This window comes from Polyodon spathula, chromosome 1 (assembly GCF_017654505.1).
Source record: "Polyodon spathula isolate WHYD16114869_AA chromosome 1, ASM1765450v1, whole genome shotgun sequence".
Taxonomy (NCBI): domain Eukaryota; kingdom Metazoa; phylum Chordata; class Actinopteri; order Acipenseriformes; family Polyodontidae; genus Polyodon; species Polyodon spathula.
In genome coordinates this window covers 35,535,189-35,555,452 of record NC_054534.1, presented here as the reverse complement: position 1 = coordinate 35,555,452, position 20,264 = coordinate 35,535,189, and the positions used below count along the sequence as shown (strand labels likewise).

The 20,264-nt window shown below is 37.2% G+C and overlaps 1 protein-coding gene across 14 annotated transcripts in view; it reads left to right on the top strand.

The window, feature by feature from the left end:
- The window catches only part of LOC121318004 (transcription factor 4-like), a 177,770-nt gene extending 158,188 nt beyond the window's left edge, over positions 1-19,582 (top strand). For 9 of the 14 annotated variants that reach the window (XM_041254236.1, XM_041254242.1, XM_041254171.1 and 6 more), the window contains 5 exons: positions 8,291-8,420; positions 9,667-9,814; positions 11,012-11,241; positions 16,426-16,558; positions 17,682-19,582. In XM_041254236.1, coding sequence (XP_041110170.1) covers positions 8,291-8,420; positions 9,667-9,814; positions 11,012-11,241; positions 16,426-16,558; positions 17,682-17,730 — 690 coding nt within the window. In that variant the 3' untranslated portion in view covers positions 17,731-19,582. Of the gene's footprint in view, positions 1-8,290; positions 8,421-9,666; positions 9,815-11,011; positions 11,242-16,425; positions 16,579-17,681 lie in introns of all 14 variants that reach the window. The other 5 variants (XM_041254261.1, XM_041254251.1, XM_041254226.1 and 2 more) reach the window with 1 other exon arrangement.
- Positions 19,583-20,264: the final 682 nt, after the last annotated feature.

The following is a 20,264-nucleotide window of genomic DNA, read 5'->3' as shown; positions in this document are numbered from 1 at the left end:
AAGCTCCAGCACAGCTGCAGTAAATAAAGCATCAGTGGGCGGTAGTGAGAGCGGAAACACATGGCTCAGTGTTGGGAGACTGCCCACTCCACACCTTCTCCCTCTGCCCCTAATGAAACTCAGGACAGTGACTGTTTCGTCTTGATTTTCCACACCATCTACCATGTGTTTGCATCTCTCTTGCTTCTTGCTTACCTACCGTCTTTTTCATTTTCAATTTTAATTTTTGTTCTCGTCATTCCTCACAGTTAATTCTGTCTCCAAAGCCTTTCTTTATCCTTTGCTTTTGTTTTTATGCTGCAGTGCTTTCTGTTTGGTCATTGTCAAAGTCTTGCTCTATCCTTGTTTTTTTTTGTTTTTTATTTACATGTTATCACATGCATTTCTTTCTTTTGAGAGAATGCCAATGTACTGGACCAGCACTAATAGGGAGGACTCAAGGAACCAGTGATTCCAATTATTTTTAAAGCAATTGGGATTGTGACGCAATGTCAGAAGTGATAGCTGAGATTGGGTGCAGAGACTGTGTTCCTCCTTTAATTACACCAACCAGTATAAAACATACTGCTCTTTAATTTCTAGTCTTCAGAGGGCAGACTTTACTGTGACTGCAGATGTTCAGAGGGACTGTATTAAAGCTATGCAATAGTTCAGATTTGTTATAGAAAAAATGTATTTAAGCTCTTAAAAAATAAATATGTGCACTAGGTCTGTTATCACATAATTTTTCCCTCTTACTTGCTGGAATTCAATAAACCAGTTTTTTTTTAAATATATTTTACTTTAAATACAGCTGACAAATTTTCGTCATGTGAAACTGTGTTTCTGCAGCACACAACTCAAAAGTCTTATTTCCTGCATAGTAGAGTACTGTGTCATTGAATACTGTGCATGATGTGATGACTTTACAGTGATCTACATTAATGCTCAGCCCTGAAGATTAAAAATGAAGTGAATAAATGTATAGCTGCCATAAGAACCAGTTCGGAACCTGCAAGATTCTTTGTGATCTGGTGCTTTCATTACCCTTAAACTCCCAAAAAATCTTCCATTTTGAATCAAAACTGGGTACTGACATTGTTGTTTCCATTTTCTAGAAATAAAGAGAAAGGAAAGTGAAGTAATTTAGTTATGTGATCTTTATAAAACATTGAATTAGTATATACACAAATCAAAATAAATCAAAATAAGTAGCACAATTTAGAAAAAAATACCAGTTTTGTGTTTGTTATCCTTGTCAGACTGTTTCGTGTCTCTCAACTTGAAGTCTCCACTGTCTTCTCGCTTAGCTTTATAAATTACAGATTCATTCAGGTTACCCTAAAATGTAAACATATGTTACATTTAACGTGTGTTTTAGATTATAATGAAATTTTGTTCCACATACAGTGCATTACATACAAGCCCAGAAATGCATTTTTCTGTAAAATCAATTGAATTTGATTGGTTCTACCAGTCTACTGTATATGAATTGTGTTCTCTGTTTTAGCAAAGCAAGGGCGTTAAGGTTAATGCAACAAAGAAATTGTAACTTTAAAGACATATTCAGATGTTCATCAGATTATGCACTCCAACAGCAGCAGTGTGAGAAACTTGTCATTGGTCCAGACCTCCTTTTTCTAATTAGACCTCTTCATCTTGACCTCTCATACTGAGGGGGAAAATAAAAACAAAAAAGATATCCATGTAAATGCGTATTTCATATATATATTTTTTTTCATAAATTCGTTCTGAAGAATGGCTGTAACACATGAGAGCAGTTTTATTTTCTTATTTAACAGCTGGCGGATGATGTTTTAGTTTTGAATTACAGACTCAATAGCATATCACTGTAAATGTCTTGTGTGATTCACTTGTAAGGTTATCCATAGAAACCATACCGTATTTGGAAACCTTATGTCAACATAAAGAAATGTATATGCCACAACAGCGTACACAAAACATATAACCTTAGGAGTGCTTTCTGTTCTGCACATTTTATGGATTGTTACTAGCTAAAGGCCTCCTGGGAATAACTTGTGGGAAGTGGTCACCTGGTTGAGTTCCCTTGGGTATGCATACCCCAACCCCCAGAATAAGTCAAGATGAGAAACAGCTGGATTTTGTTTGGAAAGCTGCTTTGTTAAATGCCTTAAGTCTGGAGATGAGAAGCTGAGGTCATTGTGTAAGCAGGTGCTTGAAGGGAACAAGTGGAAAAGCAGCATGCATGTGACTGTCTCCATTTTCTGCAGTTTTGGAAAGGCTGCTGGTGTTGAAATTCATTATATGTATGTACAATAAAATCTGGAGTAGAGTGCAAGCCTTGGCTTTTTCTTCCTTTAAAAGCTTTCATTAATGCACATCATTTCCAATATAATGATTTTCGTCCCAGTCTCTAACCAATCCAGCCTTAAGAGAGCCGTGTTCCCTCAAACAAATACCCATCAAAGATTCATTATCCCGTTTTGCCTCCTCATTAGGTGCCAGTATCATGGACTAATCTTTAAGCAGTTATTACTGCCTCGTTTCACTAAGTGTTCTTATAAGCAGGTTAAATTGACATGCAGCCTATTAGAAAGAGAGATTGTGGCATTACAGTTTAAAAAAAGATTATTTTAAAATTCAGGCTCTTTTTTTTTAATAAATAGACTCTTAAGCTACAATAAATCTTCTAAAACCCAGATTGTGGTCATAAACCATTAGATCAGTGGCTTTTAAAAAGCAGAACTAAACTTGAATCAGATTATTTCCCCCTTGTTATGAGTCAACCAAAAAAAAAAAAAATTAAAAAAAGCCAATGTAACAAAATCTGAAAAGTTGAAAACTGTGGTTTTTAAAGTACATTTCTAATAGCATTTGCTGTATATTTTACACGTACTATATACATTTATTTGAGAGAGACAGAGTACTGTAAGATTATTTCCTTCCACATATGGTTCATGCAGGGGAAAAAATACACTAAATTCTGAACTTTCACATTAATGCGAAATTTTTAAAAGTATGTTCTTGTATTTGTTATTTTATTCATTTATTGCATTACCTTTCACCTCAAGAATCTGAAACCCACACATCTTTTTGGTAGTAATGTTTATTTAATAACAGTCTAACAATGGCTAGTCGGTGCTAATATGAAAAATAATGTACAGCTATGGCCAAAGTTTTTGCTTCACAGGATTGAGACATAATTACTGAACATAATTTATATCTGTTATTTAACAACATGTAATCAAAGAAACTACAAAATGAAGTGTCTATCTCTAGCCATGATACAGTTAGATTCCGAAAATGTACATTTTCAAGTATGTGAAAAACTACAAAGCGGTACGTAATTCAATGTTAATTTCATTTGACTTTATGAAAAAAGTTAGTTCGTTCTATAGGGTGACGCAAAACTTTTGGCCATAGCTGTAGTTAAAAAGCATGGATGCTGCTTAAAAGGGGCACTTTGTATTGTGCCTGCTTTACTGTAATTGTGGACTCTCTCTGCTGAGGAAATAGTCTAAAACATTTCAAAGGTAGTCATCACTGCCCTCGGGCCACTACGGGGTGTATACTTTAAATATACAAACTGCTGTATACCAGTTTCGATATATTAGATTTTGAGAAATGTTAAATGTTTTCAACATTTTTTTTTTTTTTATATATACAATAAACCTTTCTTTTGGGCATAGGGGCAAACGGCAGCTTGTGGTTGTGGTTGCATATTACCAGAGATAAAAGTGTGATAACTTCATAAAAGCAACTTGGATGTTTAAGAGGCACAGGTTTTATTTGCTGATATGCTGTGTTACTTATTGAAAAACAGATTAATGGATTTAGGTCCAATTTATCCACACAGATTAACTGAGATGGTCGGTGTTAACTGTATCCACACATGTTAACTGCATCTGTACATGTTAACTGTATCTGCACATCAGAAATGCAGGCAGGCAGACAATACCGTACTACTCCAGAAAGTTTAACTCTACTTAAAATATGCGTTTACTCAGAGTTTCCATTATGGTTTTGATATACTTTTTAAAATATTATTTCATTGTGCATTTGCTGTCATTCACAATGAGACCACCTACTGGAGGATCTAACCATTGCTAACCTAAACAAAATCTATACAAAAATTAAATAAATTTAAAAAAATGCCCTCAGTACAAGTGGATGGGCTTAAGCTTGAGCTGTCTAACTTTTCTAAAGGCAAGAATTTTAACTCCATTGCCACCACCCAAGATGAGATACTATATTCGCTGGCAAAAATGCCAAAACATCTATCAACCAGACTCTCACCCAGCATCCAATACCAATTTAAAAGCACAATAAAGGGTTTAAGAGGTTCCTTTCTTAATTGAATTAACATCTAAAGAAGCTACATCTGCACTTTCAGAGTGTTCATAATTATAAGCAGCTGTTATTCTGTGGGAAAGACAGTCCCCAGATCTTTTCTTCCCCTCAGAATATGGTCGGAGAACAATGATTACAGCACTTGGCAAAGTTCAGGGAGAATTATTTTAGCTAAATGAAACTTCCTGCCTCGCACCACAACAAGGAAATAGTAACACCAGCACTGTGCTATGACTCCCAACTATAACCGTTTCTTTATGTCCTGACTTCTCTGATAAAATATGCCTTTGTGTGAGGCAGTAAAAGGTTACATATTTCTATGTGTTAATGTATAACCTATTTTTGTATTCAAAGATTTAAAAGGTTAAATTTTTGGATATAAAAAATGACACATACTGTATTGTCTGGTCTTTTAACTCTACTGTAACTAATTCGTAGTTTCATAGTTATATATATAGAAATAAGCCACACAAAAGTCGTAGGGCATATCCAAGACCAGGCCCATTTATCTGGGGTGCGTTCAATAAGCAGAGCGCTCTCTTGTGGCGCCCTGTAACATATGTTAGCTGTTATTGAATAGTCTGTTAGGTGCGAGCAGTTTCACAATAGCAGGCAAGAAATCTATGTGTATTAAAATAGTTGATGCAATTGCAACAGTTTAAATTTTTAAATGTAATCACTACTGCTGTTTAACATCTTGATGCGCGAGTCAGATTTGTCAAGTTATAAATAGCCCATGATTCCTTTTCTAATACAGTCGTTTAAAAAAATAAATAAATACCGTTATGTAGTGCAATCTGTGTGCGGGTCATTCAGTTGAAAGTGCCTATTGAATGCACTCCTGGTTTGCTGTGTTATTTTTCTTAGACTTTGCATGTCTGCAGTGTTTTAAAGATGTACTCCTTTTTAGTTTGGTTCCCCAGTGTTGTGGTTGAAAAATATTTAATTTACACTGTTCTCCTCCACTTATCTATTCCCCAGTCATGAGATTAACCAACCGCAGCTAATTGGCATTCATCTTCTGGTCAGTGGTCATACTGTCCATATAAAAGAAAATGCTTGCAAATGTTAAACTTGGCTGGCACCTCCTGTAGATGTTTGCTCAGACACAAGGTCAGGCTGAGATTCACACATACCCAAACATTTAAAAAAAAAAATTCAGTTGCTTTGGACACATTAAAATACTGCCATTTGAATAGAAACTTCATGATCATTCAAAACAGAACTGAAAGCTCTCCATTTGGTATTATTTCCATCTGTTATCTCTCATCTCTAAGTGTCCACCCACAGACTGTGGGTTCAGAATAAGTTTCATTTAGTCAAATAACAAAGCAAGATGAATACAAGAGCAGTATTTGGTTTCTTTCAGTTCTTATTTCAGTCCTCTGTTTTCCTTTGGTAGTGTAGTGCTAATCTAAGACTTCCATGACGTATATTTGTTAGTCAGGTGGTCTATTGCTGTCACGTCCATGTCCTCCTGGTTAGTATTAATATTCTTCTTCTGCATATACAGTAATTTATAGGAATGGCGATGAGACGTATGGAAGCAATTGTCAGATTTACTTCCAAAAGAGAATACGTTCCAGTTAGGCTTGATAGGGGGTCACTTTGAAATATAATGTGTGCAGTTAGCGGCCATTAGTGTCGAGTGACATATTTATTAAAATCATACTTGGGAGATTTCTCTGAACTCAACGCAAGCTTGACTTCATTAATTTCACAAATCATAATAGTTTTCAAAATAAAAGTTTTAAAGTCTGTAGGAGTTTCCCCTGCCCATCATCTTTTAGATAAATTCTGACATAACCATAATTCTCTTGGGCAAGTTATGCACTGTTACAGTAAAAGATCAACGCAACAGGAAAACATGTCATTCAGCCTGTTTCAACATAACAAAATAATATTTTTAAGCAATACCTGAAAATACCTCATCAGAACAAGACACTTTGCATTAAAATGTTCTTGCAGAATATGCTATTAGTTGTCATATTTAATCATTTTAACCAGCTTGTAATGTCAAGCTGTAAAACATGCAGTTAAATTGTGTAAATGTCAGAATTTGACTTAGTTGGGCCCAAATGGTAACTACAGTCTGCCATGCTACATTTAATTGGTAACTTATGGCTGACAGTCTTGTGACTTATTTTTTCTCTTGTTATTAGGTTTTACAAAACTCCGAAATAGTCTCTTGAGAGAGAGTTTTTACAAAGTGACATTCACGTACAGAGTAGGGGGCTGTTTCGTAAATGTGTTCTGGAGCATGTAAATATTGTAGACCATAGTCTGTGCCCCTAATTTGTATTATCCTTTTGTATGTGGGAATGTTTTACCAGTACTGGTAGTATGAGTTCTTAGAAGAATAATGGAAGAGGTTGGAAAATAAGAGCTCAGTTTGAATTTTTCTGTCAGGATCTCAAATAAATACACGCTAAAGTCAGTCAGTGGCAAAGAGTGATACATTTGTGCAAGCAAAATGTATTCTATTATGTACATGTTTAACTCCTGCCATTGTATGTATATTACAACTTGAAAAATCAGAATGATTCCCAATGTTTACATGGCCACCCGTGAAACAAACAAAAATAATTTTAAAAAAATTGCATCAACTTCCTTGGATTGTGACTGATTTAGCATTATGGTTGTGGTATTTTAGTGTATTTCTTTTTAAAATACATTTGAAAAAATATGTATACAGAGAGAGAGAGAAAGATGTGTTGATTTTGATTAAGTATTTGTTGTTACACAGTATGCTACAAGATACAGTACTGGTAATTGACCCAGAAACTATGCATCTCTGTGCTGCATAATCGATTCTAAAGCAATCATTTGAAATTTGAAGCCCCATGTCCCTGATTAACAGTGGCAAGAAAGACCAGGTACACTTGAAACAATATTCCCAGTGTGCCTTTATTGTGAGCTTGCATTATGATACTAATTTAGTTTTGTTTTTAAGTATAAAGCATTTATTAAATATGTATACTAGTCCTCATAGCCTTAGCCAAAATAGTGCCATTTTGAATTTGGAAGCTGCACACTGATGAAAGTCAGAAAACAAACACTGGTTTGGCTCGAGCTCCAAGCTTTAGCAAAGCCAGTCGACATTTTATGATATTTGCATCAAGCGGGGAAGCATCATGTGACATCGCAGCCTGTGCTGTCAAAGGCTTAGCTGGCATTACAAAAAACATGGCAGGTCCTAGATTTGTATCCCTGAAATTAAAATCTTGTGCCAAATCAGAATTCCTGCGGGATCTCCGATATCGACAGGGGAATTCGGAAGCCTACAATTAAGCATATGGGCATTAAGATAATTGTCAGTTCTGTTGGCGGACATGATAGAAGACAGATGGATGTGAATCAGTGCTCTCTGAGGCACCCTGGGAGATCATTTTCTGTTTTACCTGCCTGAGCAGCTCTGCCATGTTTGCAACTGCGAGATGATGTTCAAGTAAAATAGTCTTCCTGTTGTGATTTTTGTGGGGGACAGTGCCCTCTGGAGTTGAACTCCAGCACTGCTTCAGAGTGGCCCCCCAACTAGGAATACATTCTGTATACTTTTTAAAAATGAATTACACTTGGAAAACAATTTGGTAGCTGAAGCTTTTTAGTATATTGTTAACGTGCAAGTTTAAAACAAACATATTGATTTATGCTGTGGTTTGTTTTTTGCTATTTTCAGATGTTCATTGTTTTCCCTGGATAATAGAATTATGTTATTTTTTCTACAGTAGGAATAATTTTTAAGACCACACACTTTTTTTTTTTTAAATGTTTCAGATAAGGTTGTATTAGAAATCCTTATACTGGATTTTTTTTAAGTCCACAAAGGAAACAAATTTATTATTTCCTTTGCTCCAAAATTAATATATAACTTGTGTATCCTGATTTATGTTAATACTGGTGTGTTAAACTACAGATTTTTATTTGGTAGGCAGAAAGAAGACCCTTTGTAACCAGTTTTTTTTTTTCTTTGTTCTAGGTTGGAGCTCATCGTGAGGATGGCGTGGGATTACGTGGCACAATTGTGCCAAACCAAGTGCCAGTGCCCCAGCTCCCAGTGCAGTCAGCAACTTCGCCTGAATTAAACCAGACTCCAGATCCTTACAGGGGTAAGTAATGCTACATGATACACTGCATCAGTACAAAGCACAGTTTGTGAGGTTTGTGGCTTAGTGAAGCTAGTTCTACATTTTTTTTTTTGTCTGAAGGCTTATTCCCATTCTCTGTCCTGACTCTCCATAAGAAGACATTTGTTCAGGTTCATTCAGGTCATTTTTTATTTTGTATTTATGGGAATCAAAGTTGTACTTTAGGCTGATAATATAGTAAACCTGTTATATTTTTGGAAACATCCAGGTTTGCACCCAGGAAAATCATAAAATGTTGCGTGGTACAGTATATAGGGATATATGCAAGATACACAATTAATTTTATTTTGGTTCAAGTACAAATTCAACAGTGGGTTGCTTTTCACTTTCTCCAATTACAGATTTTGCTGCTGTTTTTTTGTGTGTGTGTGTGTATATATATATATATATATATATATATATATATATATATATATATATATATATATATATATATATATATATATATATAGTATGCAGTAATTCATCTGGTAAATTAATTTAAAGGGAAACATCAGGTTACAGACAACGGTACACGCCATATTTCCTGTACATTAGTTTGCTTATGAACTAGAGACATTATGGAAGTTTTTCTTTTATTCATAAGAGTGTAACCAACTGAAGCAGAGCATGAACAAAGGGGACAGTGTTCTCTTGTGCAAATTTGGGACAGTCTTCTTTATGAAAGGGGGAGGGTGCTACCCAGCTCAAAATTAAACATTCTGTTGTGCTAAAACTAATGGCTGCTTCACAGCTTTTGTTCCGCGACCGTTCTATTCCAATCTGGGCACCCAATAAGGTGAAGATACACTGTGTCCAAGATTTCCAATGGCAGGGCTTTATAATATAAATCCTTTTTCATTTGGGGGTTCACACAACTGTTTGTTTTAATTTATTTTTTTGACATTTGCCACCTTCAAGGATAAAAATCCACTCATATCTGTGGACTGCAACAGCACCATGTTTCACTGCTTTGAGTGTCAGTATTATTTAAAAGTAAAAAAAGGAAGCACTGCTGTGTACTTAGCCAGACAAAACCTTTAATATATTTGAAACTACTTCTTTCCATTGCCAACTTCTAAGCTACTTTTGTAATTTTACATTGTTAAACAGTATATTGTTTTGCTACCTAGCTACCTCTTTCTGTAGTTACATTTTTCTGCAGTAGTCCATGTGTTAAGGATGAAAGCTTGCAAGCTATGGCAGGGTAACACCCCTCCTTTGTTAGCTCTCTCAGCTGGGCTCCAGGGACACAGCGTGTCATCAGTAAGCTCGGAGATCAAATCTGAAGACGAGGGGGACGAAAACCAGGATACCAAGTCCCTGGATGAGAAGAAAACTGAGGAGGACAAGAAAGATATCAAATCAATTAATAGGTAACCGTAACAAAAGTGTTTGCTTCATTTATTCCTTTGCTGGACTGATGAAGTGAACAATGTGCTTTGAGGGACAGCTACATTCAAACTTGGTGAATCCCAACCAATTTCCACATTAACACACAAAACATACATTCTTCATTAGTCCTTGAAAGGCTATGAAAAAAGTACAGTGATAAATTACATAGATTCCACTATGTCGTCTAAAACTAGAGACATCAAGGCATAGGTAACTGCTCCTGTATATAGTAGTAGATCAGTTTTGGTTTTGATAATTCAGGGAGGCTCCATGCAAATTTAAAGGCAAGTGCTGTTATTTACAGATATACATACATTGTTGATTAAAAAAAAAAAAAAAAAAAAAAAAAAAAAAAAACATATAAACATATATTGGTTTGAGATTAGACAGTAGACTATATACAGTGTGTGTCACTTAAAGTCCATGTGTATTTACATGACTAAAACTAAAACAGGTACATTCATGGATCTGCCTGTAGCTTCCAATATGTGGGTTATACCATAGTTCTCAGTGGTTTTGTCCTTCACACATGAGTGTAGTTAAAATAGGTTTTACATTTCCAAATTGCACTCAGTGCAGTCTTTCCAGGATAAACTCCTATTGGCAATGTCTTAGAATGGTTTATATTCTTACCGGGATGCTTGTAACTTCATATTTTGTTATGGTGAATCTATTGATGTATGGTGTCTGATTTACTTGGGCAGCACAATTTGTATGCAGTATGTATAGAGGTCTCCACGGCTTAATGCTTTCACTTCCCAACCAGTGGAATTCTGTTTTTAAAAAAGGATTTGGCCACCAGGTGGCGCTGAGTACCAAGTAAAAATTGCATAAGAGTAAGTAACTTCAAATGTAAGTTAATTTGTTTTTTATTATTATTATTATTATTATTATTATTATTATTATTATTATTATTATTATTAGTAGTAGTAGTAGGAGTAGTAGTATTTATTATTTTACATTTGCTTACTGTTTTATGGTTGTTGAGTTGAACGGTCACGTTGCATTCGAAGCTCATTAATCTTTAAATGTAAGGTTAATAATAAAAAAATACCTTAAAGGGGGGGAGAGGTTGGCTATATTTATTTATTTTAACCAATAGATTCACAGGCCAATGGGGATATTTTAACAGCCATTGTGCAGCAGTATAAGAATGTGCCACTTCTGTGTTTCTCCAGCAATAATGATGACGAGGACCTATCCCCAGAGCAGAAGATCGAGCGGGAGAAGGAGCGGAGAATGGCCAATAACGCCCGGGAGCGTCTGCGTGTGCGTGACATCAACGAGGCCTTCAAGGAGCTGGGGCGCATGGTGCAACTTCACCTGAAGAGCGACAAGCCGCAGACCAAGCTGCTTATCCTCCACCAGGCCGTGGCCGTCATACTGAGTCTGGAGCAGCAAGTCAGAGGTCAGCTAACTCATTCATTTAGCATTGGTGCTGGGACAATTTCTCACATTCCAATGCCAGAAATCACATTGATTCACAAATCTGTTTTAATATTTTTCGCAGCACTATGCAGTGCTCACATTGGGATTGTAAAGACATTAATGCAGATGTGTAGCTTAGTTATAAAATGTTGTTGTGTAGAAATTCCCACAGGCACACCCAACAGATTTCTGGCATCTTGACTTTTTTATTGCTCCTCAGATATAAAACAAAAGAAAATGAAGATATTTTTGTTTCATAAACAGCTCTTGTGCTGTTCTCATGCTGTACACTAGGTGACACTGATACAAAAGAGTCTGACCCATTCTACCATATGGAATGTCTACCACTCAAATAACTGCTGAGGGCTGGGAGAATGAAGATTCCCATCCTAGGTGTGCGGAACTATTCAGGGCGAGGCACTTAACTTTCTCATGGCTCACTACTGCTGGGTAGTCCCCAAAAATTAGGTGTGGCATAATTTTAAATGCTGTTCTGTCACCAAGCCTCCAAACTGAATTCCAATAAATGCGTTCTTATGCTGCTGCTTTTTTGAAGCGAGTTTAGGATACTTTGGAAAATCCTAACTTGAAACATGCAGCTTAAACTGGCAAGCAAAACTATTCATAAAGCTTATATTTTGTGCAGCTGTAGCCTTCAGAACTGTTGCATCTTAGACTGAGGACATCCAAATATGTAAACATATTTCAGTTTATGTGTATCGTGCGGAAAGAATAATCCATTATTTTGCCAGTTGAAACAAAGACCATGGAATGCATTTATACAATACATTAGTATGTCATAAGAAACACCTTGCCTCCTGGTTAATTTACAGTGTCAACTTGTGATCTCTACAAAACATCTGATCAGTAGCACGAATTAATTAAAAACGACATATTTGGATAAAAGATGAGTCTGTTTTAAAACTAGTAACCCAAAACTAAACCAACTGAATGTATCATGCATGCTTTGTTAATCCTTTAATATGCAATTGTTTTTTATATAAAGCTTTCATAACAAAGTTATCACAAAGCGCTAAAAAATTAAGAATAAGCCAAATCAAAAAGGTTTTTAACCTGCTTTTAAAAATTAAAAGGTGAATGAATACTCTCAGGGAGCGAATTCCAGTTTGGAAGCATGATTAGAAAAAGCTCAGAGATTAGACCTGAGAGTGAACAGCTTCACCAGCTCACAGATGTAATCAGGGCTAAGTTCCTTACAAGCTTTATAGGTCAGAAGTAGGACTTTTAAAATCAATTACCTGCTTATAAGGCAGCCAATGTATGGAAGCGAAGACAGGACTAATGTGCTGTCTTAGTTTAGTTTGTGTTAGGAGGTGCCCGGCAGAGTTTTGTAGAAGTTAAATTGTGAAATGCTAGATTCGGGAAGGCCTATAAAGAGATACAATAATCAATCCTGGAAGACAAAAGTGTGGATCAGGATGTCTGCATCCTTTTCAGACAGCATGGGCCGAATTCTAGAAATATTCCTAATGTGAAAATAGGTACGTTTTTGTAATCGCACAGATGTGAGAGTCAAAAGAGAGTTCAGGATCAAAGATAACTCCAAGGTTGCTTGCTGCAGATTTCAGTTAAAGTTGATTGTCATCAATGAAACAGTGAAAAATAAAAGTATTTTCTTAACATGTATGGATCCAATCAGCATAACTTCATTTGTGACTGAATTTAGCTGGAGAAAGGTATTATTCATCCAGGACTTAATATCACTGAGACAGGGAAAGAGCAGAAGAGGCATGTTTATTAGAAGGATTAAAAGAGAAATAAATCTGAGCGTCACCAGCATAGAAATCAAAACCTGCATTATGTTTCTGGATTACCTGCCCAAGAGGGAGCACGTAAGTACTGAAAAGAAGGGGAGCTAGGACCGAACCTTGAGGGCTCTCAGACGACACTGGCAGAGTACCTGAAGAGTAGCCACCCATTGTAGCAAACTGGGATACCAACGTCAAATACGAGGCAGTAAATCAACCTCCCATGGTGTACAGCAGTGGGTGGCAAATGGTGGAAGCGTCCTTGGCAGGGCTGTATCAAGGGCTGGGCAATGACAAAACACCAACATCAACGAATGTTTCTTCTTTAACATAGTCAGTCTTATACAAATGCACACAAACAAAAACCACCAAGTGCAACACCTAATTGATAGCTCTCATCAGTTAACAATTCATGCTTTTTTTAGATAATGACACAAACTGTTTCATTCCACTTAATGATACAAAACATATTTTTCCTGTAGTAAACTATATGTGTGCTTGTTTAAATGTAAAGAACTACTAAATATACAGTATAAAACACTGCTCTTTAATTCACCGTTAGTTTTCTTTCTTTTTTTCTTGCACTTGTAATGCGATCTCATAGGCAAACATGAAACCCGGTTGATATCTTGACCCGTTTATCACAGATTGTGCCTGCACAGCAATTATTATATAAAGCGGGTTCATCTGTACTTCCTGATTGTGATGATACTTATATGTCTCGCTATGATACTGGAATCCTCACATGACAGGGATGCAGAATAACATAAAACAAAATCCAAAAGGATCATACAATGTTTATTTGAAATGCTTAATTGTGTTATGACAAATTTAATGAGAAAAATTGCACTTCTGCGGTCAGCTTTAGAACATCAGGTGTGATAGACATGACGGCGATACTTAGGCAGTCCTCCAAAGGTTCTTGTATCAGCCTGTTTCGTGCATCTGTTTTTAATATTGCATTCATTGTGGAATAAGCCACTTTGCATGTGTAAGTAGTTCCAAACATATAGAGCACAAACAGCCAGCTTCATGGTCAAGTAGTTATCTAGATAGACATAGGCAGACCAGAATGATTCCAGATTTGCTTTGTTAATGAATTCAGTTTTCAGTAACGACGATGCCTGCAAATATACTACTAGTTCTAGTTGCTGCTTCATTGATTGCGGGAAGCACTTGCTTTGAATGGGATGAGAAATCACCATCGGGGTTGATTGAAAACGGATCACGGACAAAAACGATTACGTACCTAGGAATAGTGAAGTTGTCTTTCAGCTGTACAATAAAGTCTGTCATAAAACCAGTAACTACATCATTAGGAGTATCTTAATAGGTACAACACAGATGCTATATTATTTTTACTAATATTTATTTGGAGGTTACTAAGACATACTATCACAATTGTTACTGAAGCACATTTTTTGAACAAGTGTTTCTGGGGCATGCGTTTTGGCGGGGGGGTGATATTGCAAGTGGCCCGCTCTGCGGCTGTCTGTGGGTCATTGGGCCCACCGTCAATTGAATATGTGACCACTGAGATCAAGCAGTACAAGGACGCAATTTGCTAGAGCCTGCCTGTAACAGAATTGCGCACGTAGATTTGGCAATATTTGAGAGGGTTGATGTTAACAGCAAACCTCAAGTCATGCTACAAATTTTCAGTTGGATTTAGGTTGCGGCTCTGACTGGGCCACTCGAGGACATTTACCTTTTGGTTCCTTAGCCACTCCAGTGTAGCTTTGGCTGTGTGCTTTGGGTCGTTGTCATGCTGAAAGGTGAACTTCCGTCCCAGTTTCAACTTTCTTGCAGAGGGCAGCAGGTTTTCCTCAAGGACTTCTCTGTACTTTGATCCATTCATTTTCCCTTCTATCCTAACAAGTGCCCCAGTCCCTGTCGATGATCAACAGCCCCATAACATGATGCAGCCACCACCATGCTTGCCTGTTGAGGGGAAGTGCAGAGATCGAGTCCACTTGTTGCTAACAAGCTATTTCAGCTTGCCATATTAAAATAGGTTGTCTCCCCAGGAGCTCACTTCCTGGCAGGACAGTATTTATAGGTGCTCAGAGGTTGCGTCCTCCTAGCAAGGACCTTGTACCTGGCTTTTGGTTGAATGTGGTGCTCAACACGCTTACGAAACCACCATTTGAGCCCCTGCATTTAGCAGAACTGAAACCTTCATCTTTTTAATGCAGTTTTCCTATTAGCAGTCACCTCTGGGAAGCATGAAATGTAAGCATTTTCCATTGCTAAAGCCTGCCTATTTTTCGTGGAGGCCAGGAATACAGTCACACTCCATACTAACCCAGCGTTCCTCCCTAAAAGTATTTCTGCTTTTCATGTCAGTGGAGTTAGAGGTTTTTAATCCAATCTGACAGGGAGAAGAAGCCCCACACCTCTGCCCTGTTGGGGCATTAGCACACTGTTGACCAGATGTCATAGATTCCCCAGCCTTTTTTTTTTTTTATATACCAGATTGCTAAGGGCAGCTATTCAGTCTACCCTTTACAGCATGCACACTAAGGTGCGGGTTCTCCCCACAGTTTCTTAGGTCCTGTGGACAATGTGTCATGGTCCTCAAAACCTGGGCTTTACTACCAGAGTGCTTAGGGTGGCCTCCCGGTCTACCCTTTTTAGCACATCTGCCAGCTGCAAGCCCTGCACTTGCGACACTTGGTTCCCTTAAATAGAAATGTTGTACATTACCATTTGAGGTCACTCTGTCCACTCCAAAACAGCGGGTCTGAATAGAAAATTGCCATTAATCCCTTCTGCTCGTGGCACTTTTTCCCCTCGGGTGCCGGGACTCTGTGCCTGATGCTCTGTTGAGCACCTTTGATATGCGTATTCAGGTTCATCAGGCTTGTGGCAGGATAGTATCACGGCCCAAGCTGTTACCGGCAAGAATGAGAGACAGAAGCTACAGTTTAAGCCCTGTTGCGCACGTTTTATTAATTAAACAGAACATAACAAACAAACGAGGCACGAGGGACAAAATTAAAAAGGTTAAACAAAACAATAGGCTGGGCATTCACCTTCACTACAGAGTTATTTTTCAAAAAACCAACATAAAACTCACTAATATCATCTCACTCCAAACTCCCTCTCCCCAACAAATGATTTTACCTCCCTTGTATACATGTGGTCGTTATCCAATTAGCACTCAGTTACCTAAATGGGGAATGACCACACTTGTGATTGCTGGCAGGGACAGATTTAACCATATCCCTGCCAGCCTTACATTTCCCCACACACTATTTGCATCTGCAGGGCTTTTGCCCTGCTACAAGGCTACACAGAGATATATCCCAATTGGTAATGGAGAAAATGTTTAGGTTTGTAAGGGTGGATTGTTTACAGATGTGTTATTTCTCTAATTTATTTTGTTTATACAGAGAGGAACCTGAACCCGAAAGCTGCCTGTCTGAAAAGGCGAGAAGAGGAGAAGGGATCGGCAGACGCGCCTCCTCTCTCTCTTGCGGGGCCACATCACGGATTAGGAGATGCATCCAACCCCATGGGACAAATGTAAAAAGAAAAAAGAAATGGTCAGAATACTTCACTTTAAACTAATCTGCTGTTTCACATTTGTACCATGAATAGTTATACTAAAAACAAACAAACAAAAACAAACCTTTGTGCAGTGATTTAATTTCACTTATGCAGTGTGTTTTTACTAACGTTTCATAATTGTACGCATATTTATGCAGGGTACAAGAAAATGTAGGCAAGGTAATATAACATTGAACCTGACGTCACCCGTGGGTTAAACTGAACCGGGGCCTTGTCATTCTATATAAACCTAGCAAAGCTCAATTTGGAAATCATTAAAAAGTAAACAGATGCTGTCAGTGGCATTTATGATAAAGATAATAATAAATACCTAATCAACTTTTTTTCATGGGGTACATTTTAACAACAGATTGGCAGTAAGTGTGCTACTAACATGTTTATATAAGCGTGAAGTTCTTCACAATGAGCCACTGTTTGTGGTGCTTGCTGCTGTGGAAGCACGATGACCAGTGCCACTTCCAGCTGGTTTTAGCAGACAGGTAGCCCCATGTGTGCTGGCTCAGCTGGAGGCAGGTACTGTGTCGGGCAGGGGCTTAAACCTTTGATTTTCTGCCCCATGTCGCCTGTATCGAGTACTGATCTGTTTGTCCTTATGCCTTCGTGAAAACCTTTTCTGTTATCATTTTACTTACATTTGTGGAGGCATTTATAAGTCTCAAAGAACGTTATTATGTAATGACCTTACTGAAGGCATCATTGAGTATAAACTGCACACGTGTGTTGTGTGATTTAAAAATAAAAGACGACCACTGGGTATTGAGCCTGGATCTTTTCTCTTGAGATCTTTGCTGGATTTGATCAGGGGTCTTTTAGATGGCATTATATAGGGTAAGCCAACAGTACTGAAATAACAAACAAATACAAAAAAAAACAACATTGTAGCCACTCCCAAGGGTATTTCATGAAAATTAATTTTGAACAGATTTCATTAAGGCTGTACAGCCCGGCAGTTTAAGTTCTCTGAGTGCTTGCATTGGCCTCTGGATTACTAATTATCTAATCTTTGTTTTGTTTAATTGTACTTGAATGAGGCAGCAGCTGCTTACTGTCTTAATAACCAAGGTGTTCTCCTCCACAGGTCCAAGCTGCCAGAGTTCTTCAAAATGATGAGCGACCACTTCCTTTGACAACGTTACTATCTTAATCCCACAAACCAACACTTTCCCCACCCCTTTCTTGTGTAAAATAGAGACAAATGCAAGTAGCGTAGAAACACAGACACAAGAGATTTTTTCAGCATTCCCGATAACGTTAATGTGCAACTTGAGGTGAACAACTTTCTAAACATATCATTAGGAATGTTCAACAATGTTGCAAGCTGTTGTGCACAGCCTAGAGACTGAATGGCAATCTTCTCCACACTGTGGAACAATGCATTTGTGCCTGAACTTCTTTTGGGAAAAAAAAAAATATAATCAATTTGTAAGTCTTGGGGGGGAGGGGGGGAAACAATATTTAATTTTAACAAAATTGTAAAACTTGCAATAATGAAAAAGTGTACTTCGAAAAAAAAAGAAAACAAATTGTTGGTGTGCTAGTCAGCTAGTGTTTCTATTTACTGGAGGATAAAGGGAATCATTGCTGCCCCTATAGCTACTTAAACCAGCAAATGTCCTGATTATAACTTTAGTCATATCACTAGCCATTCCTTTGCATGGGAAGAGCAGATGGATCTTATGAGCATAGGGGAGAAAGGTAGTAGTTTATTGACTGTTGCTTATTTGCTGGGCTTATGCTGTCACACAGTGCAAGATAGAAATGAGCTAGATGAGTAGAATTTATTGATTCTTTTTTTCTACTTACTAAGACCTGAAGACTTGCTTTGTAGGCACTGTATGGCTCAGACTTACATTGCTGTTGACTAGCTCTGCATATGTTTTCCATGGGGAAAACCCTGTACCAAGTGCCACGGCTATGGATAAATTAAAACCACGTGAACGAAGGCACATTTAGCTTTTGTAGTCTTACCCAGGTTACTCCTTACAACCCATGCCTATCCCACTCCCCAGAGATGCAATGTTAACATGCTACAGTTTTACCAATGTGCCTTTTAGAGTTCATATCATTAAAGGGAACAGGAGGATGCTATCTGAACTTTTTAGGATGCAAGCTTAGGGAACTTGTTGGTCATTAGGTCTATGCAGTCAGGTTTTTTTTTTATGACCTGTTAAAAAACAAAAAAACAAGAAAAAAAAATATTTTTTGGATAAACTGTATTTAATGTATTGTATGCTTATATATGTAATTAGGAGATGTGTTCCTGAATGATCCTGTTTGTGTAAATTATCCCAAGTTGCGGCCCGTTTTCGTACTTAGTAAAAAAACACGTCTAGAAACAAGTGTTGTATAGGTCTTAAGTAACCTTAAGTAATGGCTTTCTGTGAGCCACAGTAGTCCTTTAGTATAGTATGTGGTTGTATGTGTAGATTTGATTTTTAGTCTGTTCTGGTTTCGCTGTCAAGGCAACCGCAAATTCTGCAGCAGAAATGTTAATACCGTTTTAACTCATCGACTTAAAATAGACACTGCAACTGGAAGAAATATACAGAGGTTATGCTGAATCTAAAAGAGAAATTTAGAAAGAGAATTGTTTTCTATAATCATATGGGGTAAAATGTAAAAGGCACCTCAGTATAACCTTTCTAAAGTCTCGGGTTGTGTTGGCTGTTTAAGTGCCATGGAAGGTGATGTGGCTACTCATGGCATCATATAAACTAAACACCATCGGAAAGGCAAAGGAGTTCCATCTGCTCTACTTATTGCCAATTAGCTGTTAATGAAACACAGATATTTGTAAATTTTATGCAACAAATGCAAACTTATCATTATTTTGAAATTGTGTATGTAAAAGTTATATTTTTACATGTAGACTCTTGTTATGTGTTTAGAATATGTTGTATCCGTTTTTAAGAAAAAAATGAATTCAGTGTGTGTTGAAAATGTGTCACATTGAAAATGTAGTGAGATTTAAGCTTAAAAAAAAAAGATCTTTCAATTTTATGTTTATATTGGGAACATTTTTGGGCGCAAAAACAGAACAAAATAAGGTATTTAAGATTATGTGTCATGCTCCATGCTCATCTACATTGCAGTTAGACGTGTATTTGGAAACAAATTGTGTATATAGTCATATAAAAGCAAGGTTTAAGTGTCTTGGGTAAAGAGAAAAATTGTTTGACTGAAGACCTGGTGGTGGATCAATTGAGTGATATAATTGCTGTGCTTCTGTCAGTCACGTGAGCCAAGTGCCAAAATGAGTAATGAAGTGCGTTCATTACAGTTATGCACACTGGGCACATACCTGATCTGCACAAATGTATTGTCCTTTGTCCAATTGAGTGAGAGCATCAATTACAGATTACACTGGTTGAACTCTCCTTTTGTTGAAGTGTATCTAAAAGGAAGCTGTATATGAATACAATCATATGAGTGCATTCAATAAAAAAGGATGAGGCATCAAGCTCAATAACCAATACTTTACAGCCATTAATATCTTCTGAAAGTTGAAAGGGAAATCTGAAAACATCATTTTTACATTAGATACTCATATACAGGTGCATTCCAGTTAGAACAGATCCTGTTAGAACGTTCTGTTTACAACGTACTGAGAAGGCATGTCCCTGCCAAACAACACTAGTTTTAATGGGGAATTAGTCTGGCT